Source organism: Ammospiza nelsoni, chromosome 1 (genome assembly GCF_027579445.1).
Source record: "Ammospiza nelsoni isolate bAmmNel1 chromosome 1, bAmmNel1.pri, whole genome shotgun sequence".
Classification (NCBI taxonomy): Eukaryota; Metazoa; Chordata; class Aves; order Passeriformes; family Passerellidae; genus Ammospiza; species Ammospiza nelsoni.
This window is the reverse complement of record NC_080633.1, coordinates 15,199,783-15,223,083: the sequence shown is the minus strand read 5'-3', so window position 1 is coordinate 15,223,083 and position 23,301 is coordinate 15,199,783. Positions and strand designations below refer to the sequence as shown.

General features: G+C 39.6%; 1 protein-coding gene across 1 annotated transcript in view; it reads right to left on the bottom strand.

Annotated features, from left to right (window-relative positions):
- The window catches only part of KIF5B (kinesin family member 5B), a 33,698-nt gene extending 13,502 nt beyond the window's left edge, over positions 1–20,196 (bottom strand). The window contains exons 1-14 of the mRNA XM_059488893.1: positions 19,857–20,196; positions 12,515–12,602; positions 10,895–10,968; positions 10,378–10,482; positions 9,923–9,971; positions 9,568–9,623; positions 9,372–9,459; positions 7,858–7,982; positions 6,328–6,432; positions 5,789–5,934; positions 4,193–4,341; positions 2,651–2,844; positions 1,659–1,727; positions 516–722 (exon numbers count right to left, since the gene is read on the bottom strand). Coding sequence (XP_059344876.1) covers positions 516–722; positions 1,659–1,727; positions 2,651–2,844; positions 4,193–4,341; positions 5,789–5,934; positions 6,328–6,432; positions 7,858–7,982; positions 9,372–9,459; positions 9,568–9,623; positions 9,923–9,971; positions 10,378–10,482; positions 10,895–10,968; positions 12,515–12,602; positions 19,857–19,982 — 1,581 coding nt within the window. The 5' untranslated portion in view covers positions 19,983–20,196. The remainder of the gene's footprint in view (positions 1–515; positions 723–1,658; positions 1,728–2,650; positions 2,845–4,192; positions 4,342–5,788; positions 5,935–6,327; positions 6,433–7,857; positions 7,983–9,371; positions 9,460–9,567; positions 9,624–9,922; positions 9,972–10,377; positions 10,483–10,894; positions 10,969–12,514; positions 12,603–19,856) is intronic.
- Positions 20,197–23,301: the final 3,105 nt, after the last annotated feature.

Here is a 23,301-nt window from a genome sequence, read left to right as displayed (position 1 = left end):
TCATCTTGTGGAATACATCCCCAACTACTCCTTGCAGAAAGTAAACCAAACTGCTCATTTTTGAAGGTATCAAGGTAAGTTATCTCACATTCCAAACACACAGCAGGCAAATACACATTCCTTTCAAGAGAAACTGCAGCATGCTCACTGCAACTTCAAGATTGGAAGAAGCAGATTCTTAAGTCAGGATTTTCCCATCTGCATCAGAAAGGCAAACAACACCAGAATGTAATGAAAGTTTTAAGTTTTGACACCTAGGATATTTCTGAACACACTTCAGGGAATAAAATGTCACAGGCACTAAAAAGACAAGCACTATCAAGGTAAATAATCACCATACATTTTTTCTTAAGCTTACAGGTTTTAGATAATCATTCCCTGCAAAAATGAAGTAAGTTTTAGACTTAGGATCTCATTTTCCCTTGTGAAACATTTTCAAATGACTTAAAAAACTACAGGTAAGGCAAGAAAGTCACACTGAAGACTATGAGTAATTTCTTATCCCAATTTCATACCGATTTTTGATTGAGTTCATCACTAAGCAGTTCATATTCCTTTGCCTTATCTTCTACTTCCTGAGACTTCTGATCATAGTTGACAGCTAATTCTTCAAGGGCTTGTAGCACCTCCTTCACTTCCTCTTTAGAAGCATCATTTTCAGCCTGAAGGCGATTCAACTCTGCTTGCAGGTTGTCTTGGTCCCGTCTGGTTGATGCCAGAAGCTGCAACATTGACAGAGGTTTAATAAAAATACAACAATAAATAATCATTAAGAAAACTCCACACATATCTTGAATTTTATTAATGCTTTTAGCTGTACAATAGCTTATATCTACATTCCCAGTGACTAGCTTCATGCAATAAAGATACCAAGAACAGAATATAATGAACAACTAAATTCACCATCTATATTCACAGTTCTTTAAGTCTTTAAAAATGGAAGTGATTACAAATGAAGACATAGGAGTAGCAACTAGAAATGCACATGGAATATTGCAAATTCTCAAAAAAGCCACTGAACACTACTCAGGAGTCTGGAATTCTCAATAGTCTAGGGACTAAACTTCAGCATTTTAACACTTAAGTGCTGAAGAATAACTAGACAAAGGATACAACTGCTAAATAAGCAGATTTATTTATTTAAATTAGATTCAACAGTAGCTCCAACTTCCCTAGTCCTTAGCCCATTTCCTTCTGAATATGCACACAAAGATTACTTTAACATTTGTGGTATAGAGAAATAATTTTTGTAATATTTTGGCTAAATGAAGTTTTCATTATTAATAGGAATTTCCTCTCATTAATTTATATCCCTGGCAACATGTGCATACAAATAATTTGAATATTTTAGCAAGGATGGTGTGAATTAACGCACAGATACTTCCCTTTTCATTATGGGCCAATAGATTTCCCTCCTCTCCCTTCCCTCTGTGTACAGCAACTGACCAGAAGTAAACCTTAGAACAGATTTCTTACATTAAATCAAGTTACCTTCAGTTTTGACAACCTGCTAACTCTGCATAGGGAAGACAACTGCCTTTGCATAAAATACTTCCATTTTACTTCCTGGTCATAAACTGTGACCTATTCCAAATACCAAAGATTTCTTTAATGGAAAGACAATGCAAATAAAATATAGATGCAAAAGCAAAACTCACCTCTTCCTGATCCAACATTTGTGTCTTCAGTTTTTCTACTAATTGACTCTGCTGATTAATTTCTTCATCCTGTAGTTGAAATAAGACTGTGTTCATTAAACTGACAAATACCACTCAGAAAAAAAATAATCTACAAGATAGCAGACATAAGGTATCTAACTTTTCTTTATTCCAAGACAATTACACAAAAAAGCAGTAAAAGTAAAAAACAATTCTTCTCACTGGTTGATTCATTAGGCTCTTAACCTGGCATGTATGTGTAATTCACCACGCTTCAGAGACAAAAAACTTATACTTGTGCTTTTGCAAGCCTTCTCCAAGTTGTTCTAAGGACAATTAATTGTTAATTAAAATATTTTTTCTATTCAAATACAGTACTACTGCTTAAATTTGAGATTTTTTAAATTTCAAATAAAATATTCCAAACATAAAAAATAGTGTCTTCAAATTATTAATTTTTCCTCATCTATTGTTTTCCAACTAACAAACAATACTCCCTTAGCACCAGGTAAGGCAACTTTGATTTATCTTAATCAGAATTAAGAGGAAGTACTCTCAGCAAATACTTAAACAAGCTGAGCTAACAAATGAATACTGGCAAATTAAACACAGAATCACAAATAAGCTGAGCTGGAAGAGACCCATCAGGATCAACAAGCCCAACTCTCAGCCTTGTACAGGACACACTGAGAGTCACACCCTGTGCCAGAGAGCATTGTCCAAAGGCTTCTGGAACTCCATCAGGTTTGGTGCTGTGACCACTTTCCTGGGGAGCCTTAGTGCTCAACCTCCCTCTGGATGAAGGACCTTTTCTAATATCCAACCTAAACCTCCCCTGACACAACTTCAGGCCATTCCCTCAGGTCACAAGAGTGAAGAGATCTGTACCTGCCCCTTGGCTTCTCCTCCTGAGAATGATGAAGATGCATTATACAATAATATAGTTCAAGACATATTTTCAAGAGATCTTACATTAAGAAAGAATGGCATACCTTGTCATCCAGTTGTTTGTAAAGTTTGGCAATTTCTTCCTCACATTTCCTTCTCTCAGCATCAGTGAAATTGCCAGTTACTCCAATTGTGGTAGCTGGTTTATCATTAATAACAGTAATATCCTTGTCCACTGCAAAAGCTTCTAAGTTGGCCTTCTCCTTGTCAAACTGTTCATCAACTGGTACAGTCTCCCCTTAGAAGTAAACTTAATTTTAGTACAGCTAGCCATGACATATTTCCCAAAAAATTACCCTTGAGAAGTATTCCATATTTCCTACTAACAGTTTTACACAGTTCATAAGCAATTGAGTTCAGCTGATTACTTGGTAAAAAAAACCCAAACAAACAAAAACAAACAAACAAAACCCCACTAGATCATCCAAACTATTTCCTGCTTACTACAAAACTATGAGCTCCAAACTACACATCAAACCTTATCTTCTAGAAAGTCACCTAATTTTCCCAGAAGACATAAAACTCTGTCTCCCTTGGCACTGTTTTACTAGGTAGTCACATTTACTTTTACATTGCTCTGCTTCTAATGTAAAATCTTTTCCATTACACATTTATCCTTTCAGGTTCATAAAGATTTTTCTGATGAGAACACTAACTTCACAGAGAAGAAGACAGAACATACCAAGGCACTTCTCTAGTAAATTAAACTAAATTTCTTAGTGCTTTATTCAAAACATTTCATGCAGTCCTTGGAAGGTATAGGCTCTTTCCAACACCCCAGTATCTGATGTTAAGTATAGTTATTTCAGAATATTTACATTTCAGGTGTGGCCTCATACCAGCTGTATGAAACAATAAAAAAACCCCAACAAAAACAAACAAAAAACCCCTCTACATCCTACCAAACCTATTTCAGCAAACTCATTTTTTTCAGATTTTTATCAGGATGTGGTGCAGTTGTCAGATTGCAAAATCATATTCTACAGCTGCGAAACTCCAGAGTATATTTGCATGACCTATGTTCTCTTTCCTGAATTTATGGCTTCACTATTAACTTGCATTTTTCCAGCAACTTGAACTGTTAAGAAGTTAATCATTCAGGAAGAATTAACAGGCACATATTTGATACTGTCAGCAACTTTGGGGTTTGGATGGGTTTTTTGCCCATCGACATGTTTGAGTTTTAAATGAGGGCAAGATCTTGTAGTATTGTTTTGAATCGGAAAACCAAAACAAAGGAAACATTTTACTTAGTTTCTGCACTTACAAATAATATCAGTTTTTGTGTCCCCCAAAATTTTTATTTTACAATGTAAGTAACTCTAGTCCTGCTAGAAAACTAAGTGTTGATCAATCTAACAGGAAAACACTTTCAGACATTTTTGTCATAACACGATTATTAGAAGTCATTTCAGTTGCAATAAAGTGAAAAATATAATGCTCCAAAGCTGACTTACTCCTATAGCTTTAACATCCTTATCACTGCCTTGCATAGTGCTCTCAGCTATTTCTGGTAGCCTGAAGACTAACTCAGTGTGTGTTGTCTTGCCTAAAGTTTGCAGAATAATAATAAACTTGCTTCTCACCGTTCCTCCATCTGTTGAGCTCATTTTCCAGCCACTGTATGGTGTTACGCAGAGTCTTGTTTTTCTCTTTTTCCTTCTCATACTTTTTCTTCCACTGTTCTGCAGTGAGCTCCACATTCACACAGACTGTGTTCTTAATGGTCTTTGCTCTACACAGAGAAAGCAAAAAGCTCTGAAAATTTGTTTTTAAAGAAAGGAATTAAAGGTTACTAAATAACATGTTCACATATCACTAGTGAAAATATAAACATTCCCATCTCTTCCAAAACCTTATTTCTATTCCCTGTCAAGTTACTATTCTTTCATTTGGATTGATACAACTGTCAAAGGACAGAGCAACACAACTTTTGGAAAGCTGAGAAATCTCAAGCTGATTGAGTTGGAAAAATTAAGCTGCATACATTCATCTGAAAGAACTGAGGTCAGGACAGTTGTACACACTTTTGAACAACAGTATTCCTCATCTAGCAAACACTGTCCAATGGAGAGGACACTTCTAGCATGCAAGCCATCTGGCTTATCTAATAAACAGCTCATTTCAACCAAAAGCAAAATCTTAGGGACACATTATTACTAAGAGAGATATGCTTTTCTACTATATTATACCATTATTACATAGCCTTCAGTTACTACAGCTGAGGGCTTCAGCATAAATTTGATATCCCTAGGAAGTTGAATTATTGCACTGGACTAACTGTAGTGGCTGAGACAGGAATGCACTCTGTTAATTCCTGAAAACACCAAGAGCACAAGTTAGTGAAACTACATAGCTGCAGCTGGTAGACACTTTCCAGTACCTCATTCACTAAATGATAAAAGGAAAAGACCTCCTACCTTCTAAAATGAAACCCAAAAGCTCCACTGCAGAATGCAGCCATTACTCCACGCTAACTATTCACACTCTGCCAGATTTCTAATCTGATCTATTTTCCATAATACAAAACTTCTCAGAGAAGACCAGTAGGAAAGTATCTTGTTGGACTGAAGTGGCAGAGGTGCACTAACATCAAAGACCAGATGGACTAGCAAAACACTGACTGGTTTTGGAATGTGCTCCACTAAATGGTGTGATTCAATCCAGTGTTAAGAACTAGAGTATAAAAAAGCAGCAACAACAATAAAATGGTAAAGAAAAACTACCTAACAAAGTACTTAATTGGAATGAGTATGTATAAATTCAGTTACAAATGACACAGGAATTCACAAGAATCATTTCAAAGTTTACTGGAGTGTTAGATACAGACCAGAAAACAGGCTCTCCTGGCAAATAAAGTTTCAACTTACAAGGGGAGAGCTCCTTCCTACCTACTTTAGGGAGGGCAGGGGACAGGGAAGTACTTCTATCCCTTGAAGATTATACATTAAACCACAATTTGAACCAAATTATATGCTCCTGATAATACAGTCTTCATGATCCTGGCTGGGTTCAGGATTTATATATATTAGAGACAAGACAGATCACAACACTTAGGCATGTATACACTGAAGAATTACAGAAAGAAAGTAAACATCCTAATTAATTTCGTTCAGGAATCTTAATAGAGCAACTTACTTATTTCTCATTGTGCATTTATTCCTATTAAATCACATACTCACCTTTGGCCAAACAGAAGAGTAGATTTAGTTTCAGATTCGTTGTAAGAAGATGGAGAACAGCAAATAACAATAGTGGTTCTGCAATTACCCCCTAGTGAATCTTGAAGGATTCTGGTCATTTTGCTATCACGATATGGAACATACGTCTACCAAGGAAGAGGTTAAATGATCAGTCATGGGTTTTCAGACACATTTAATTTGCTGAAATATGAACTACACTCTTGCTAGGTATGACCTCATTAGAAAGACATTAAATTCTACTTTAATTCATTAATCATAAGACTGAAGATGCATGGGATGACAAAATTGTATTTCTATGTTGGTAACTATTAGAGCACAAGGAAATTTTCAGTATAATGCTCAGGTCCCTCAGCACTAAATGTAACTTATTAATCTTTACTGTCAATAGAGTACAAGAGTAATGGCCACCTGCAATGCACTGGCTCATATCACTGAGACTGGTGGGAATTTCTGCACAGTATGTTCAGAGATGCAAGCTTTTAACCTTCAAGTAAAAAAAGACAAAAGACAACACTTACACTGCTTTCAGCCAGGGCTGAGATGACATTTCCAAGAGCAGACAAAGACTTGTTGATGTTCTTGGCCTCATCCAGCACAGCACCTTCTGCTCCAGTTTTACTAACCTATACAATATTTCAGGACATTACTAAATGCACCTTCAAAACATACCTTCAAAATTTAAGAGAAAACTTATATCATTTCCCCACTTATAAGTCAGTCTCCCCGGCTTTATGAGGTACACATAAGCCAACTCTTAGTCAGACTTTCCCCAATTCATTATCAACTTCTCATTCAAAACTCAGTGTCTGAAGACATTTCTCACGTTTTTAACTGAAGTGAATATTCTCCCTGCAAAATACACCTTTTTGTAACACATAAATGTATAGTTAGTAACTTCTGTCAAATTAACAACTTCAAAAGTTTTTTGAAGTCTGTAAAAAAGATTAATTCCTTAAAAGTAAATAAGTATTATGAATAGTTTGTCCAGAGATCATCCTTAAAACCAAACTACCTCTCCCCTTAAAAAACCCTAACAAAACAAAGCATAAAACCCAAACCACATATCACTACTACCCCTAGAAAACAGAACAGAAAATCTTCACAAGCAGAAATCTGTGAGAACAGATTTTAGAGGCAGAATCTGACCTTATATGAGTGCTCTAGGAGCTTCAGTAGGTAGCAGAAACATGAAAAAAATCTGACCTGATGCCATTCTATACACCTCGCCTCTTTTGCCTCAAGGGCTGAATTTGACTTACAGTTCCATAACATTCCCTTTAACTATTTCCACCCAGCTGTGACCATGACTACAATGAAACAATTCTACTTTCCTGTGCATAAACTGATACAAGCCATTAGAAAACTGCATGCATTTCAAAGGGACTGGGGAAATGCACCAATGTAAAGTTTGAAATAAACACTGAAAGGAACTACAGAGAGAGGAGACCTGCAACCCAGCTCTCTTCTTTAAAAAGACTGACTGAAGAAACACATTTCAGAATAAATATAGGATCAGAGACAACAATAAGGTCATAGAACAATGATGTAAGGAAAAACAACAGCAAGCCTGGAGGTAAAGACAGGGATAAACCCAGAAGCAAAGATGAAAAGCATGTCAGAAATCCAGCTTTCAGAAGACTAATTACAGTATGTATTTCCTTCTCTGCTTTAAGCTACTGATATAGGAAAGCAAGCAGTCAACCAATGTTAATCAGATTTTCAGATTAAGAAACTTGGTATCACTACATAAGAAAATCCAGATATTCCACAACCATAAAAGTTGATTCCTGTACCTGGCTAACCCACACATCTCAGATACTGAAACTGAACTTTACCCTCTTTCCCCACCCTAGTCTAGATTTACAAATCCTCACTTGCAGAAATGTGGATCAGCTTAAAGCATCTAACAGCCAAGCCAGCCTAGGATTCAGAAACCATATTTCAACATCAAAACTGACACACCTCAGAGATGACAACTGAACCATGTAAAATACTTGAATGTAAAGAGAAAACACAGTTTCAGAGCAGAAAGAGAAACTTATAATTACCTTCTCACTACCTGCCAAGTCCACAAGGTAAAGTTTTCCACTTAGTTTCTGTTCTGTTTGAGTATTCTCTTGTTTTACATTAATAAGAAAAATACTATGACTTCGGGAGCTGTGTTCATTCATATCTATAATTCAAAATAAACACATCAAAAAGATTTGTACAATCAGTCTCACTTAAAAGAACACCTCCCCACAGTGCAGAGATTCAAAGCTAATGAAGCTGTATAGAGTAATCTCTCAATGACAGCAGACCTAGAGGCAGCAAAACCAATGGTATGATCTAATTGGGTAAGAAAGATCCAGTTTTCCCTTGGGCTCCTATTAATATCACATAAGTTCACTCATCAGGTTTGCTAGCTTGTCAACCATGGATTTCACACATTAATTTACTTTATTAGAACAGAAAGTATATTTAGTTCTTGATAAGAGAGTCTTTTGAAGACTTCCAGTGTACCCCATTTTATCCCTCTTTGAAAATTTAACTGGCCACAGCCTTTCATTCCTGTCTTGTGTTGTCGCCTCTGCTGTGAAACATTAAGAGAAAACAAGACGTGTTGAATTTAAAGTATTATTTTAATCCAGTAACAAAATTTAACCTGAATGAGAACATCTGGCCATTTCTTCTTCCTTTAAAGTATAAATCTCTCACAGTTCTAAAAGTACCAGCTTACTGATCTTAAAGAAGCACAGAACACAAAATAATATTCTATTCAAATTTTCTTAGTGCAGTCCCCACTTGAACCTTTTTACTTAGGAGCAAGGAAGCAAAACCACAAGACTGAAAAATTCCTTAAAAGGAAAATATAATTTTTGATTTTGATCCTTAACCTAAGAAATGAGAAGAAAATGCTTCTATTTTCTTAATGACTGTATAATCTCCTCCTGAATAAAGAACTAAACACAAGAAGATTGTGAAACATCCTGAAATTGGCTCTGAAACTTCTGACAGTCACCTCAGCTGCTAAGAGCTCAAGTTTTACTTTGCATGCACCTACATCTTCCCTTGTCTTCCCTAACCCCTCTGTCATTTCCAAATCTTGCTTTTTGTGGGAATTTGGAGACCTATGGCATGGCTCCTTGCAACTCAATTGCATGCTACAGCCAAAAATCTTGGGATGCTGTTTACATCTGCAGCAGGTCTGAATTCTGATCAGCTATTCTTGGAATATGCAACAGAATGATCAAACTGTGGACAAGCCCCACTTGCAGATTTCTAGGTTAATTAAAACAAATTCCACAAACTGGGATTTTGCATTATTCCTAAAGCAGAACTACACCTTTTTCTCCAGTGATGCACAGTTCCTCACTGATGACTTACTTTCTCCTTTCAATCCCAGTGTAAGCAACATGATCTAACCAGAAATGAACTGAAATGCTTGTTTATGAAACACATCCTGAAACTGCTTATGCCAGACCCTTTCACACACCTGAATTATTTCGCTCACTGTCTGTGCCTCCCCTATACCAGAAGCAAACAGATAAATCACTAAAAGGAAACAGAAGATGATACTTACTTGTAACTGCTACATGTCGATTGGATTTTCCTTCATCTATAGTATCCATAACTTCCTCTGGACTACATACAAACCGCTCTGTGCAACCCTTGGGAAAAAAGGGGGGATTGTGAAAAATAACACCACATAAACAAAGCACAAATAAATGTGCACAGGAGAGGAGTGCAAGATGAAAATACATCAGACTGATGCTCACCTTTACATAGGGAACTCTATTTTTGTCCTCATGAACAGAAAGATTGGTCTTTGAAACTGGAAGAGAAAACATACCAAAGCTAAGGCAAAACTGAATGAGAGCACTGCATACAATGCATGCCCGAGTCAGAAATGTAACCTCTCAGCAACACCTGACAAAAGCTTAACACACAAGAAAGCACCACCACTGCAGCTCTAGTAATATCATACAGATGAGCTCCATGCTTTCCCATTATGATGTACCTTTATCATACAAAGTTATTAGTATAATGAATATCTAGGTAACATAAGGGGTTTTTTAATATGTCCCTACAGAATAATTTATTTTATATGTTCAACACAAATAAAACTCTTACCATCCAAAAGGTCCCTTATTTTATCCAAGTATATTTCAAAATATGACACCTAGAAGTAAGAAGAGGAAAAGGGATACATCAGAAGGCAAAAATGCTTTGCATCTTGATCACAAGGATTCAGCATGATTACTATGACCTCCCACATAACACTACATCCAGCTCAAGTTCTTCAGGCTGAATTAAAATGTATCTTTAGGAAGAAACTGTTTTGATCAGAAGTTTCAATCACTATCAGCACTGCCACACGTTATCAGCATTGTTTCCATCAATATTGAATGGAACAAAATGAAAATTTTAACATAATTCTTCTTTAGGAAAAATCAGTTACATCAGTAATAACCCAGGTTATCAGTTTCCAGGTTACAGGCATTTGAAACAGATACAGAATATCCATTCACACATAGACTACCTTCGAATTTTAATACAGATTAAAGTAAAAATGAAGAAAAGTTTACCTTAATATGAAACTCAAGATTCTCATCCATGGAGTAAATATAATTAAAAATATCTTGCACTATTCTTGGAATAATGCCCATTCCATCTGGGTCATGAAGCTTCCCCTTAACAGAAAAAGAATATAAGAAAAAATTCATACTCAATCCAGCATTACAAACAGTACTCAGACACAAAACATCTGGGTCAGTTCAACTGACAAAATACTGACAGGTACAATGCACTTATTCCATGAAGTAAAGTGAGCCTCCCAGTTTCCCAAAAGTGAAAAGAACAGCTGCAGAACTCTCCCAAACTACAACTGAAATGATGCTATTGATATTATTCCTGTGTTTCTCATCCTGCTACTGAATGTGAAAAAAAACCCCCACACTGCCATTCTCAGTCCTAAAAAAATAATGGGCTATCAAAATATTGCAAGAAGAAAACAAGCTGATATCTTATTTCTACAAAGCAAAGACTATTGTGATGAAAAGACATGACAGTGACAGTAAGAGAAAATTATTTTAACATTCTTACTTCCATAGTGTGTGTCTTTCCAGATGATGTTTGCCCATATGCAAATATTGTACCGTTGTATCCCTCAAGTACATCTAAAGGGAAAGAGTATTTTCATTAGTGTTCATTTCCTTCTTCTAAAGATAAGTTGAATTAGATAGAATTTAAGCAAGCAGGTCCTAAAATGCCCAGCAAGTTAAATCACTCAGTGTCTGGGAACCTTGTGCTAGAGTTAGGGGGAGGGAGGTGTTCCTCCCTAAATCTTTGAATGCATTTTGCCATCACTGACCGTGCCTTAGAAGTTCCTGTTTCTTCAACCAGAAAAATCAGGACTTCACATTTAGGAACAAAAAGGAAATCAATGCAATTGCCAGGCTGAACAGATGGTCTTTGATACCCCAGAAGAAACCAAACAGGAGAACATCATCATGTTTTCTGCCTACAGGAAAGTTTAATTGTCCAATTGTGATGCAAACGGATGACACCTTAAGTGTCAAGCATCTTATTCTTAGGGCATAAGCTTCTATTTCAAATTATGAATGAACCAAGCAAAGTTTAGATTGAGGGGTGAGAGGCTGGTGGCCTGGCCTGTTTATGTGTAAGTTACTCTAGAATCACATCCTGCAAGCAAACTTTTATTTTCCAAAAACAAGCACGAGGAGATACTCCAGTTGGGGAGGGCTTTGCCACTCCACCATACCTGTAAATCCATTTGTCCCACCACTAGAACTCATTTGCCACTTGATGCAGCACAGGTGAGAAATGCCACACAGAGCTCAGAGTCTTACATGAGCATAAAAGGGGCAGCATTACAACTCTTAGCTAAATTCAATGAGCAACCTCCTGATCTGAGCCTGATTATTATTTAACTCATTAAAGGGTTAAATACGTGCAGCAGCCTGCATTTCCCACAGCAATTTACTTTTCTAATGATGAAAAACACAGTATGTTCACCCAATATTCCGTTGGTATTAACTAACAGTCGGTATTTCAGGGATTTCTGACAAGGCTCTGTAAAGCTGTTTTGAAAGTTGGGTCAATTAGAATTTATTGATGCCCTCAAGAAATGAATCAATTTTATTTTCAGGGAACTAGCTAATTGCTTACTACAAAAACTTACTGTGGCATATCCTTCTTTGTCACAAGACTTGATTTTCTGAAGGTACTAGGCCAAATCTGAGAATTCAGGTTTGGAGAAATTGCACACCCTAGCATGCACAGCAATAACTCTTATTTCACAATTTTCATTTCCTCTTGCATTCCTCCAAACAAAGTTCTGTATGATGTTCCTCATCAGTAAATTTGTGGGGCATGGGGAGGGTAGATGACACATCTCAAAATTATTATTAATAGTTATTATGTTTAATTTCTGACAAATTGTTTTAAACGATCATTGCAGAGAACTGTAAAAAAAACCCTAAAACATAACAAATGTTGCAGTCAACTGCAACAGCAAGTTTAATTACAGCACTGACATAATTTATTAGCTCAACTACAGGATGACTGTATGGTGCTACAATCCATGCTGGCACATTTTAAACATTCCAAAGATAAAAAGCAGCAATAGAAGTATTAGTTTTCAACACTGAAATCCACAGGAATATGAGATTTTCTTGTGGTAAATTTGCTCTTCCACCTTACCTTTGACAATCTTTTTAGCACAGTCATTGTACACTTGTTCTTGTGATGTGTTTGACTGGAATACACGGTCAAATATATATGGCTTGGACTGTAAAAAAAACCAAACCAAAACAGAAGAGTTATCAAAAATGGCTGGAAGTGGAATGGAAGGTGTTTGTTAATAGTTTAGAAGTACTTTACACTGTCTCAGCCCAATCTTCTATTTAAAGCACTTGAAGACTGTTGTGTGGAAATCAGCTTAAATAGTGCTGCCTAAATCTTCACACGCTTGCTTACTAGGAAGGCCTTGAATTAAACATATTTGATTTCAGAGTGTTATCTACATAGTTCTGCAAAGCTGCTCTGCACATGACCTCAAGTTACTTGATTTACCAGGAAAGCCAATGCCTGGTCTGCACATCTAAGAACCCCTTATTCTCACCTACCCTGGCAGTAGGCTCACTCTGGTAAACTACCATTATTAAAAACATACCCCATGACACAGAGTACGTGTCTTGGTAGTGTTTCTTGAAAAAAATCAAACCAAAAAGAAACATTCAACATAAACTATTGTGCCATGTAAGACATCCTTAAAATAAAGCTCCCCAAGCAGAATAAAAGGTGATACTGGGGAAGGAAACCTTCCACAAGACTCATTTTGGAAAAGACTACATGAAGAAGATCTGACAAAATTTTGAGAGGAACACTGGTTATTGCTTTGTTTTAGAGAAGAGATTCTCGTAACAGTTCTAAGCAGCTGACAATCTATTAGGATATAAATGATTACACTCATCTTACAAAGCTCAAATTTCTTGTGGCTCTTTCAGAGTTTGATTTTGTAGGTAGCCAAGCAGGTGGGCAAAGTTTACAAAAAACCTAGGTCAGTTAACACTGTTAGACTCCCTGCAACTGTTAAGTGTTCCATTCTGCCTAAATTTAATTCATTACTATCCTCCCACAAGGATATTCTGGAATTGCCTCTCTGGCAAAGAAACAAGTATGGCTTCCATCTTTTACCCACCCACATTTGCCTTTCCTGGCCTGGCCTTCCATTTGTCTTCTAATAATATCTAGCACCATACCAAACAAAGCTTTTTCAGACTAAACATATTTATCTGAGGCCTTGAAATCAGGTGGATGAGTGCTCTCTTGGAAAAATAATTACAGAGTTCACTGTATAAATATGTTCAAGAAACCACAAGGCTCAGTAGGCAGAACTGTCCCTAAGGGGCTGAAGTTTGCCAGAACACTTGTTTCACAGCAGGGAAAACACCACCCTCCTCCATTACTCATTTCAGCTTCAAAGACACCTCAAATCCCTGTGTTCTACAGGTAGAACTGAGGCTGTTAGATACACCAGGAGGGAAACAACAAGTAACCCTGAGGTAAGAAAATGAAGACTGAGAGCACATTACACAAAAAGGAAGATCCTGTAGAAAAGATAACACCATCTTTCTCACTAGCAGCTGTAGTTTCAATAAGCTTCCAATTTCACAGATATTAGCTACTCTACACACTGCAAGTCAGCTACACCACAAAACATTAATCAGCTGTTTCGTGCTCCAGTGCATATTTACATGCACTGAAATAATTCCACTGTGGAACAGAAAATCAAGCTGCAAGGCCTTCACTTGGACACTATTGCCTTTAATTGATCTTGTTTATTTTACAGTGAAAGCTGCTAAGCACAAGACCAATATCGATTTCCCTCAAGTTACCAATTGCTACCAATACACAAAACTCTGTAATTTTGGCCAAGAGAATCCTCACAAGGGGTCCTGCTGTCACTTGTCACTTCCCCATCGTTTGCACGTGGAAAGTGGAATATTCGCTCACATGTCCTCATTTTTATCACACCTATGAAAATCCATATTAGTGGCATGTCCCTGCTCCATCATCACTGAGTCACTACCTAATCAAGGAAGTTTAGACAAGCAGGTTCCAGGATAATTATGTTTTAAGAATGCAAATTACTCCCACTCAGTATGGTTTCACATCTTTGACATCTACAATGTCTTATCACTTCTCTTTACAGTCTACTTTCTGCAGTAAACAAAGCTAAAACAGCATTGCACGGATTACCATGCCCCAGAATGTCTCCTCATTACCTTTAAGAGATTAATCAAGAAAGATTAAAGTGTCAGATATTTTTTCTGCACCAGATGCCTTTTCTTCCCCAAGCAGTAAACAATCAGATCTAATGATGAACTGAAGACACAAAAGGCCCAAGCAGCATTGTGTCCCTGACAGGGGTAGTAGCAGTGTCACTAACACAGCAGGAGGCTGCTTTGACACACTCCAGAAATTTTTAGAAACTGCTGCTCAAATGTTAAAAATTTAACACAAGGCCTTATAAGCAAGAGATAAAATACCAAGCAAACAAGCAGAACTTCTAACTTCCTCTCTCAGAATCTTTTAGTTCCTTGCCTAGCATTTCTTTTGTCTGTAGTCAACCACGAGACAACTGCAGCTCCCACAGTTGCCTTGCACTCGAAGGGATGTGGTCTCACAGCAAAACTTTCCAAGTGCTCTCACAGCCTTCACAAAGGTGCAGCTGCCAACATGATTCAGCAGTAGTTTAACTGAATCTTAACAAAGGGATGATGCTGAAGTACAGTTCCATAGCTAACTTAAAGACTAGTTACCCATTATATAAAAGGATGCTCAGCCAATTTAAATTATACAAAATTTGGAGTACATGTGAGTTTCTGTGGAAAAGTTTTTTGTCAATATATCCAATGAGGACTACAGAAAAATCTGCAATCACAACTACACTGAACATTTACATCCACAGTCTGAGAAATACTAAAGGTTATCTCCATAGATGTAATTTTAAAAACCCCTTATTACTATTGCAACTTTCCATAAAGTACTGAATTGGTTATTCTTAAGATCACCGTTTATCTTACTTCTCATGCACTGATATCTGAAGCAAAGTCAGCAGTAGAAAATTCACTTGAAAAATCAGTGGCATGTTTTTCTACCACAACACATGCAGAAGTTCTTGAATGTTTCTTGCTAGAATGGCCACAGTGCTACAACACCTACCCACGCTCAGCCTATTCCTGGTGGAAGGTTAAAGGGGCACATAATGGGCTTACTTTGCCTTTAAGAGCTGCATCTGTACTAAAGAATGTTCTTCCCATCAGCACTAAATATGCTAAAAGATTTATCCAAAATGGAATAGTTTCTGGAAAGTATGATGTCAGATACCTGACTCACTTCTTCCTATTACTAAGCTAAGGTATTGCTGCTTTGACACACCTAATCCAGTCCAACACTGCCAATGGGTGAAAAGGCACAGCTACAAATTAGGATTTTAATTTCAGGATAAACAAAGAGGATTTTCTTCTTGTCTTAGCCCCATGCACACAAAAGTGCAGATGATACAGAACAGTCAGTGAATCTCAGCTTTTTTTCCCCTTTTTCTTATTTCTGTGGAAGTACTGCAATTCAAGTACTAACTATTACAGCAGTTATTGTTCGCTATAGAATTACTAAAATATGTGATTTATAACACTGTGACTAGAAACTCAATTTCCAGAATAGAGACAGAATATTGTTTGAATAAATGTTTCAGCCAAACTTTTTACTTTAGTAGGAAGGTTCTTCTAAAGAGAAAAGCAAGTACTGCTGTTTACAAAAATGGTCACTGAATTTCAGGACAATAAAACCCAGCAAATATGAGCAAGGTGTTTCTACACAACTGGCACTGTAGCCAGGGAGAAAAGCTTTGCCTTTACAGACTCCTGCAAACCAGAATATTTCCTTTCTGTTAAATCATCACACCACTGTCACCTGAAAAGCACCTTTGTTACCCAACATTTAATGGAATGAAATAAGAAAAAGAAACAGAGGGTAACACTGGAATAATAGTATTATTTCAGCTACAGATTACAATTCCTGATTCATATTTATAGTACCACTGTAGACATGATGCCTTTTTTTTGTCTCTAATTAAACACTGCTTTCTTTCTGCATTAGCAAATAATAATAATAAAGTTAAAGAATGCATTTCATTTCTTGCATTTATACAGTTCAGTACAGCCTTCAGCATTTTTGTTTTGAAAAACCTATTACTAAAAGCTGCAGTAGTAGAAGTGACCTTCATTACCTGATTCTAACAACTTTCTAACCTAGCCTTGTCTCATTTACAATCCAACACTTGTTTAAAAGATGATGAAAAAGAAAGTCAAATGTCTCAAGCTCTTTCCAGGATCACATCTTAAATATGAAAATACAGACAAGCAGCCACAATTCTTTCCTGAAAGCCATACAAATAAGGAATGGACAATGACTGTCACTAAAAACCATTTGCCAATGAGGCACACTGCCCATTCCTGTGCACACCCAGCAGGCCCCAGCACTGCAGCCACTGGGTAATGCTGCTTTTGGTTCAGGCTCCAGCCCGAAACCCCAGAGTGTCACTGCACTCAGCAATGTGTATCTTGTGGGTAGCTTTAAGATGAACAAGACTAGATATAGAAAGGTTTTTAAAGAAGATCTACAGATACATTATGCAGAACTATAAAGCTACTCAGCTGCAAGCAGTTTTATATTTGATAAAACAAAGGAGATAATCCCATATCAAACTGCTCTTTCTCTCTGTTCTATCTTACTCAAAAGGCTGAAATCCACTAGCAAATTGCTGTCAATTTTCACATAGGGTACATTTCTAATGTTTAACATAAAAGTCATATAATGAGTAATCCTATCATCTGTTTTAACAAAATCCTTATACTTAATTAACAGGATAAGCCATTAGGAAAAAATAATTAATACAATATTAAGATAGAAAGAAGCAACCTGCAATTAAAAAATTAAAAGCCCTTTACTAGTTAAAAAGTTTCATCCTGTGGAAAGAAAATACTTTGTTTCAGAGTCTGCTCTTTAAAGCAGACCAACACCATATGTCCCCTCAAACTGCTGTTACACACCAGCTACAGTTAAAACCATTGTTTTATCTAACACAGCTCAAACTGACTCACTGGTCCAGAAAGACAAGGATGAAGTTAACTTCAGAGGAGCTTGGAAAAGAAGGGAAGACAGCTAGCTCAGAGATGACAGGGGAGTCAAGGAAGGACGAGGGTTTGGCTATAGTCACTGATTTTCCTCCCCAGCCTCCTCCAGAAGAGTCAAATCTGCAGCCTGGGATCAGCTCTGCTTCCGCTGCCTCCCAGTGCTCACCTCCCATCGACCATTACAGGCAACTCCCATCCCAAGTTTTTAATATTATTATTATTATTGTTGTTATTATTATCGCAGCCTGCACTGCTGCAGGCGCAGCCAGGCACCCACGGGAGGTGCAAGTCCTTCAGGCAGCTGAGGGAAGCAGCTATAAAAAACCAAAAGTGGCTCAATTACTGCTCAACAGGCAGCAACAAGGCCAGCAAGCAGAGAGTGAGGTAAGCAAACACACAGCTTATGGAGGAAGCCTTTCAGCCACTGTTTCATGAGCTCTGCTCCTGTTATCCTCCCTCGGGCAATTCTGCAGCACACAGAAACAAGCGGTGCCTGGCCACAGGCTCAGGTTTAGAGGGGCCCTGAATTTGTAAAAACTCAGTCAAGTTATTAAAAACAAAACTACTAAACACAAGTTATTGTCAAGAGTTTTAGAGATTCAAGTCATAATTTTGAGGATACCAATCTTGTAGCCACCATTACAAAGACAGAGTATCAAACCTTTATTCAATTTTTGCGAAACAATACAGGAGTACGGTCACTGCTAGCCAACTTAGTAATTCTGGGGGCATTTTTCTTCAAGTCAGACATAGCAAGTCCTGGATCCAGGACAACTGGGAAATTTGTTGTGATTTTTAGCAAGGTGAAATAACCAAGGTACAGTTGGCAACACTGAACATCAATCCTGAGCAGAAAGCTCCACACGATCCCGCAGGAGCACACCATCAGATTGTTCTACTCAGATACAGAACCACCTCAGCACAATCTACATTTCAGATAATTTTAAAGTGCACCTAAAAAGTATTTTAAAAAGATAAGCTTTCATTAATACCAGGGCTACCAAAAGAAAATTTATTTTTTAAGTCAGAACACGTGAAAGTTTCTACACTAAACTGTGAATTTTAAACAGACTATGCAGTGTCACAATGAATGGGTATTCACTGATGAAAGTGAGATTATCCACTCTAGTTAAATTTTCTATTTTCCAGGACTGGCTCCTTACTCTGAGCTTACCTGTACAACCTCAGGAAGAAGTGATGTACTCCAAGATAGTAACTTGCCAGCTGAAATGAGCCCAAATTACCTCATTTCACAAGCATGCTATTGTTCTTGTCATTCCAGACTCATGGCATTCCATATTTTATTGACAAATTCAGCCGAATATTAACAGACTAAAGCATTACTATTTAGTAACTTCTCTTAGAAAAAAGTCATTTATTAAATTGCCTCCTGCAACTTCAGATATTGTGCAAAAAAAGCTATTATTGGTAGCCTCAAAAAAACAAAACAAACCCCCGAATTTTTAGACAGATAACTGGCCTCTAAGTTACTTTCAGCAAGCAACTAGTCTCTCATGAAATATATTTACACGAAAACACAAATTAAGAGTTAACAAAAACAAAACAAACATTGGGGCTAAAGCGTGTTTGTACAACACCAACCAAACCAGGCAACAAACTACCGTACTTTATTTTTATATTCCAGTTCCACTTTGTAGCTAGCTATGATCCACTGAAGAAAAAGGAAAGGATTATCTTTTCCCCTGCAACATCCGTATTGTTTTTAACGGGCTTCATAACTTTCAAGGAGACTCCAGTTAAAATACATTTACGAACATGTAGTAAGGCAAATGATCTGTTTATTCTGATTTAACAACAACAAAAAAGAAGCTGTCAGATGAAGACTGATGCACAGATCTTGAGCACTAATTCTCTGGAGCCTGCACTGTCGTTCGCATTTCTTCCCAGACAGCTATGGGGCGGCAGCTCCCACGCGTGCCCGCACAGTCACACACAGGGCCCGGCGGACACTGCGGGACTCGCCTCACCCCGCACTCGGCACTCTTTGCCCGGAGCCTTTGTCACAGGTCCCCCGAGCTGCCCCCACCGCCCTGTCCCCACAGCCCCACGCCCCTCAGCCCTCACCGCCTCCATGCCCAGACCAGCCCAGCCCGCCCGCAGCCGTCCCTGCCCCCTTTCCCCTTCGCCTCGCTCTCCAAGGAGGCCGCTCCCCTTCCCGAGGCGTCCCCGCCCGCGGGCGCTGCCGAGCCCTCCCGCCCCAGAGCGCGCCCATCCCCGCGGCGCCTGACCGCGCCGACCCCGGACACCCCCTGCCTGCCTGCCCTGCCTGCCCGCCTCCCCCGCGGCGCTTCCCGCCTCTCCCGCCCGGGACGGCCCCTCACCGCGATGACGACGGTGTCTTCGCCCTGGAACTTAGCGATGTACTTGTCCCCTCGGGCCACTTCGGACTCGTTGAGGGGCCTGAAGCGACACATCACTTTGATGTTACACTCCGCCGGGTCCGCCATCTTAGGCCACCGCCGCCTCCGGGGCGCTCAGCTCCGCCGCCGCCAGCTGCCGCCGACCGCACCGCCCGCGCCGGGGGTCTCGCAAGCCGCCGTGGCCGAGAAACCCGCGCCCGCCCCGGCAGGAGGGAAAAGGGAAGGGCTCCTTCCTGGCCGCCGCCGCCGCCTCCCGCTCTCACTTCCTCCCCAACATGGCACCGGCCATGGCGGCTGCGGCCGCGGCTCCCGCCCCGCCCCGCCGGTGGGGCGGGCGGGTGACGTCACCCACCGCAGCGCCCGCCCCGCCCCCAGCCCCGCCCTGTGCGCAGGCGCGGCGCCGCCCTCGGGCGGGCGGGGCGGTGCCCGCGGGGCCGCCGGGGGCGCTGGCAGGGGCGGGGCTGCCTCAGGCGGGCGGGGCGGCCATGGCACCGCCCGCGGCCGCCGCTCCTGTCGCGGCGCACCTGGACTCGTGGAACCGTAAACTCATAGAATTGTAGAATTATAGGCTCATGGAATCATCAAGGTTGGAAGAGACCCTTAAGATCATTAAGTCCAACCGCCAACCCAGCACTTCCCCTGTGACCCCTAAAGCGCCTCTTGAACACCTCCAGGGATGGTGACCCCACCACGTTCCTGGGCAACCTGGCATCATCCACACAGAATCACAGAATCAGGCTGGAAAAGCCCTGAGGTCATCAAGTACAACATCTTCATGTCAATTAAATGCCACATCCAGTCTTTCCTTAAATGCATCCAGGGACAGCCGCCACAGCCTCTCTGAGCAGCTCATTCCAATGTCTAACAACCATTTCTGTGAAGAAATTCTTTCTACTGTCCAACCTGAACCTCCTATGGGCCATCTTAAGGCTAAGTCCCCTTGCCCTATCACTGGTTGCCTGGGAGTAGAGGCTGACCTCACCTGGCTACAGCTCCTTTCAGGTGGTTATAGAGTGAAAAAATCACCCCTGAGCCTCCTTTTCTCCATGCTAAACACCCCCAGCTCCCTCAGGTTATTGGCCAAGGGCTGCAGAGGTGAGGCCTCGCTGGCCACCCTGGTGAGGAGTGTTGGGCACCGACCTGCACTGCCACCTCAGCTCCACTGGCACCTGGTGTCAGACAGGTGACATGGCCGTGTCACCAAGGTTGCCAATACTGGTGTGCTGTGTGATGAGGGCAATTCATTTGCTCAATGTGGCCTTGGTGGCATGGTGGGTAGAGGGAACCTTACATTTAAACATCTACCCTAGCACTGGCATGGCAGCGCTGAGGACAGCACTGTGTGTGTGGCAAAACTGAGGGGCCAAGAGTGAGGTAAAGGCTTAAAGCAGGTGGTTGAGATAGGAAACTGTGATATTTGGGATTTTTAGTGTGTTTGTTTACATTTCTTTTCCTCTGCTGTCTAAAAGGGGGAAAATCCAAATCCTGAGGTGCTCACAGATGCCAGGGAGATACCAGTGTGCCTTTGTTGCTTGTGTGCATCCTGGAGCTGGAACCCAGTAAGGGGGATCAGAGAACACGCAGCCCACAGCTCGTTGTCCTCCAGGATGGAGACTGTCACCTCCTCTCCATCCCAAATGAAAAAAAAAAAATCTGGACAGCAGTTTTTTAAAGCTTAATTTATTGCAAGTTTTGTTTATGTTATTAATTACAGGGGCTCTAAATCTAGTTGACCAAAACTTAGGGACTGTATCTAGACAAAAACATCAGGTGAGCCATTCTGATAGAGAGCCCCAAGAGTCTCACACTTTTGCAACTGTGCCTTTTACATCCAGGCGTGAACTTTCAGATTGGAACAAAGTACAAACTCACAGCTTGGCTGAGTTCAGCCAGTTTCCTGACAGAAATAATGATTTGTACTGGTAATTTTTCAAATACCCTTGAACTTCATTAAAAAAAAAAAAAAAAAAAAAAAAAAAAACCCAGAAAAAAATGATAGGGCCTTTCTCTTAAGTTAGAATGACTCAGAAGAGCAGTATGCTTCCCTCAAAAGTACTCATTTTTCATTATAAAAAGGGAGGAACTACTGTGAATTTTAACAGGGACTACCTGTAGTCAGGCATTCCCCATTTTTAAGACTTCTCAGTTTAGGGATTTCAGTGATGTGTTTTTACTTAGTATAGGTGTGCAAGGCAAACACTTCAAAAGTGCTCCACATGACAGAAAAATGGCCTAACAATCTAGTTGTACTTATAGGTTCTTTTCACACAGTAATGCAAAAAATATTTCTGTGCCTAGTTTATCTTATGAGGTAAGCTAAATCTTCTAAACCAAGTTCATGTTGCAACAAGTTTATTTTTCCTCTGTGATTTAAAATGCAGCAGGACTGTTCTGTCTTATGCAGGGCAGCAACAATGGTGTGTCCACACCTATGAGCACATGTGGAAATAGCTGTCTGGAAAAGCCAAGATACAGGCTCAGTCTGTAGAAGGTGCAGTGCTAGTCCACAATATCTAGCATACGAGATATACACAGACATCTGTCTACAGTTTTCAATCAAATGTTTTAAACATAATTGTTACTAGGTTTTGCATGTCAGAAAACCTGTTGTAGTTGGTTGCTGTTTTAGCAATTATTACATTGTATCTCAAGCAGCAAGATGTATAAATACTTCTATGTCATCTATTTCTGGGATTATTCACAAGTTTATGGCTAGCAATGTTCTTATGCAGCTGCAGGATTTAGATCCTCAAAGATTTCCTGTGACAGAAGGTTATCACTTTTATGAAAGGAGTGTGAATTATTTACTACTTTTTCAATTAATTTACCTTTCTACATAAAGAAAAAGAAATATTAGCTGCATAATATTTCTGCTTTGTGATTATTACTCACAGAAGTACATGCTTCACCTGCCAAACATCCTTTACCCTAATGTGTTGAAGAAACCTCTGGTTCTTGTTATCCATAAGCAGAGGGGGTGTACCTTTAGCTGCATTTACTGATGTGTAGTGCCCAATGTAAGAACATCTCAGTCAAAGAAGAAACCTCATAATTACATGATTGTCAAGAAAATAGGGGCTTGGCCTTGCTTACCTGTTGGATGTTTGACAGAGCAGACACTCCAGAAAGACAACACAGACGCATGAGTAGATAATTACTCATTTTACCTATGTTGAAACAAAAATTGCAAGCATGTGTGACCTCTGTAGTGGGAACTGGCCACTCTGAAGCTGTTGGTTCTGTGCAAGCCCAGAGGAGAAGTGGCTGGGATGGTGTCCCATCCCTGCTGTGGGAGCCCTTGGTGAAAGAGCTCTGCTGAACCACACGTGTGCTCTCAGATCCTTGACAGCGACTCAGGCATGAAGTTTCTCTTCTCTGATCTGTTGTTCAAAATAGCAACTGCTCC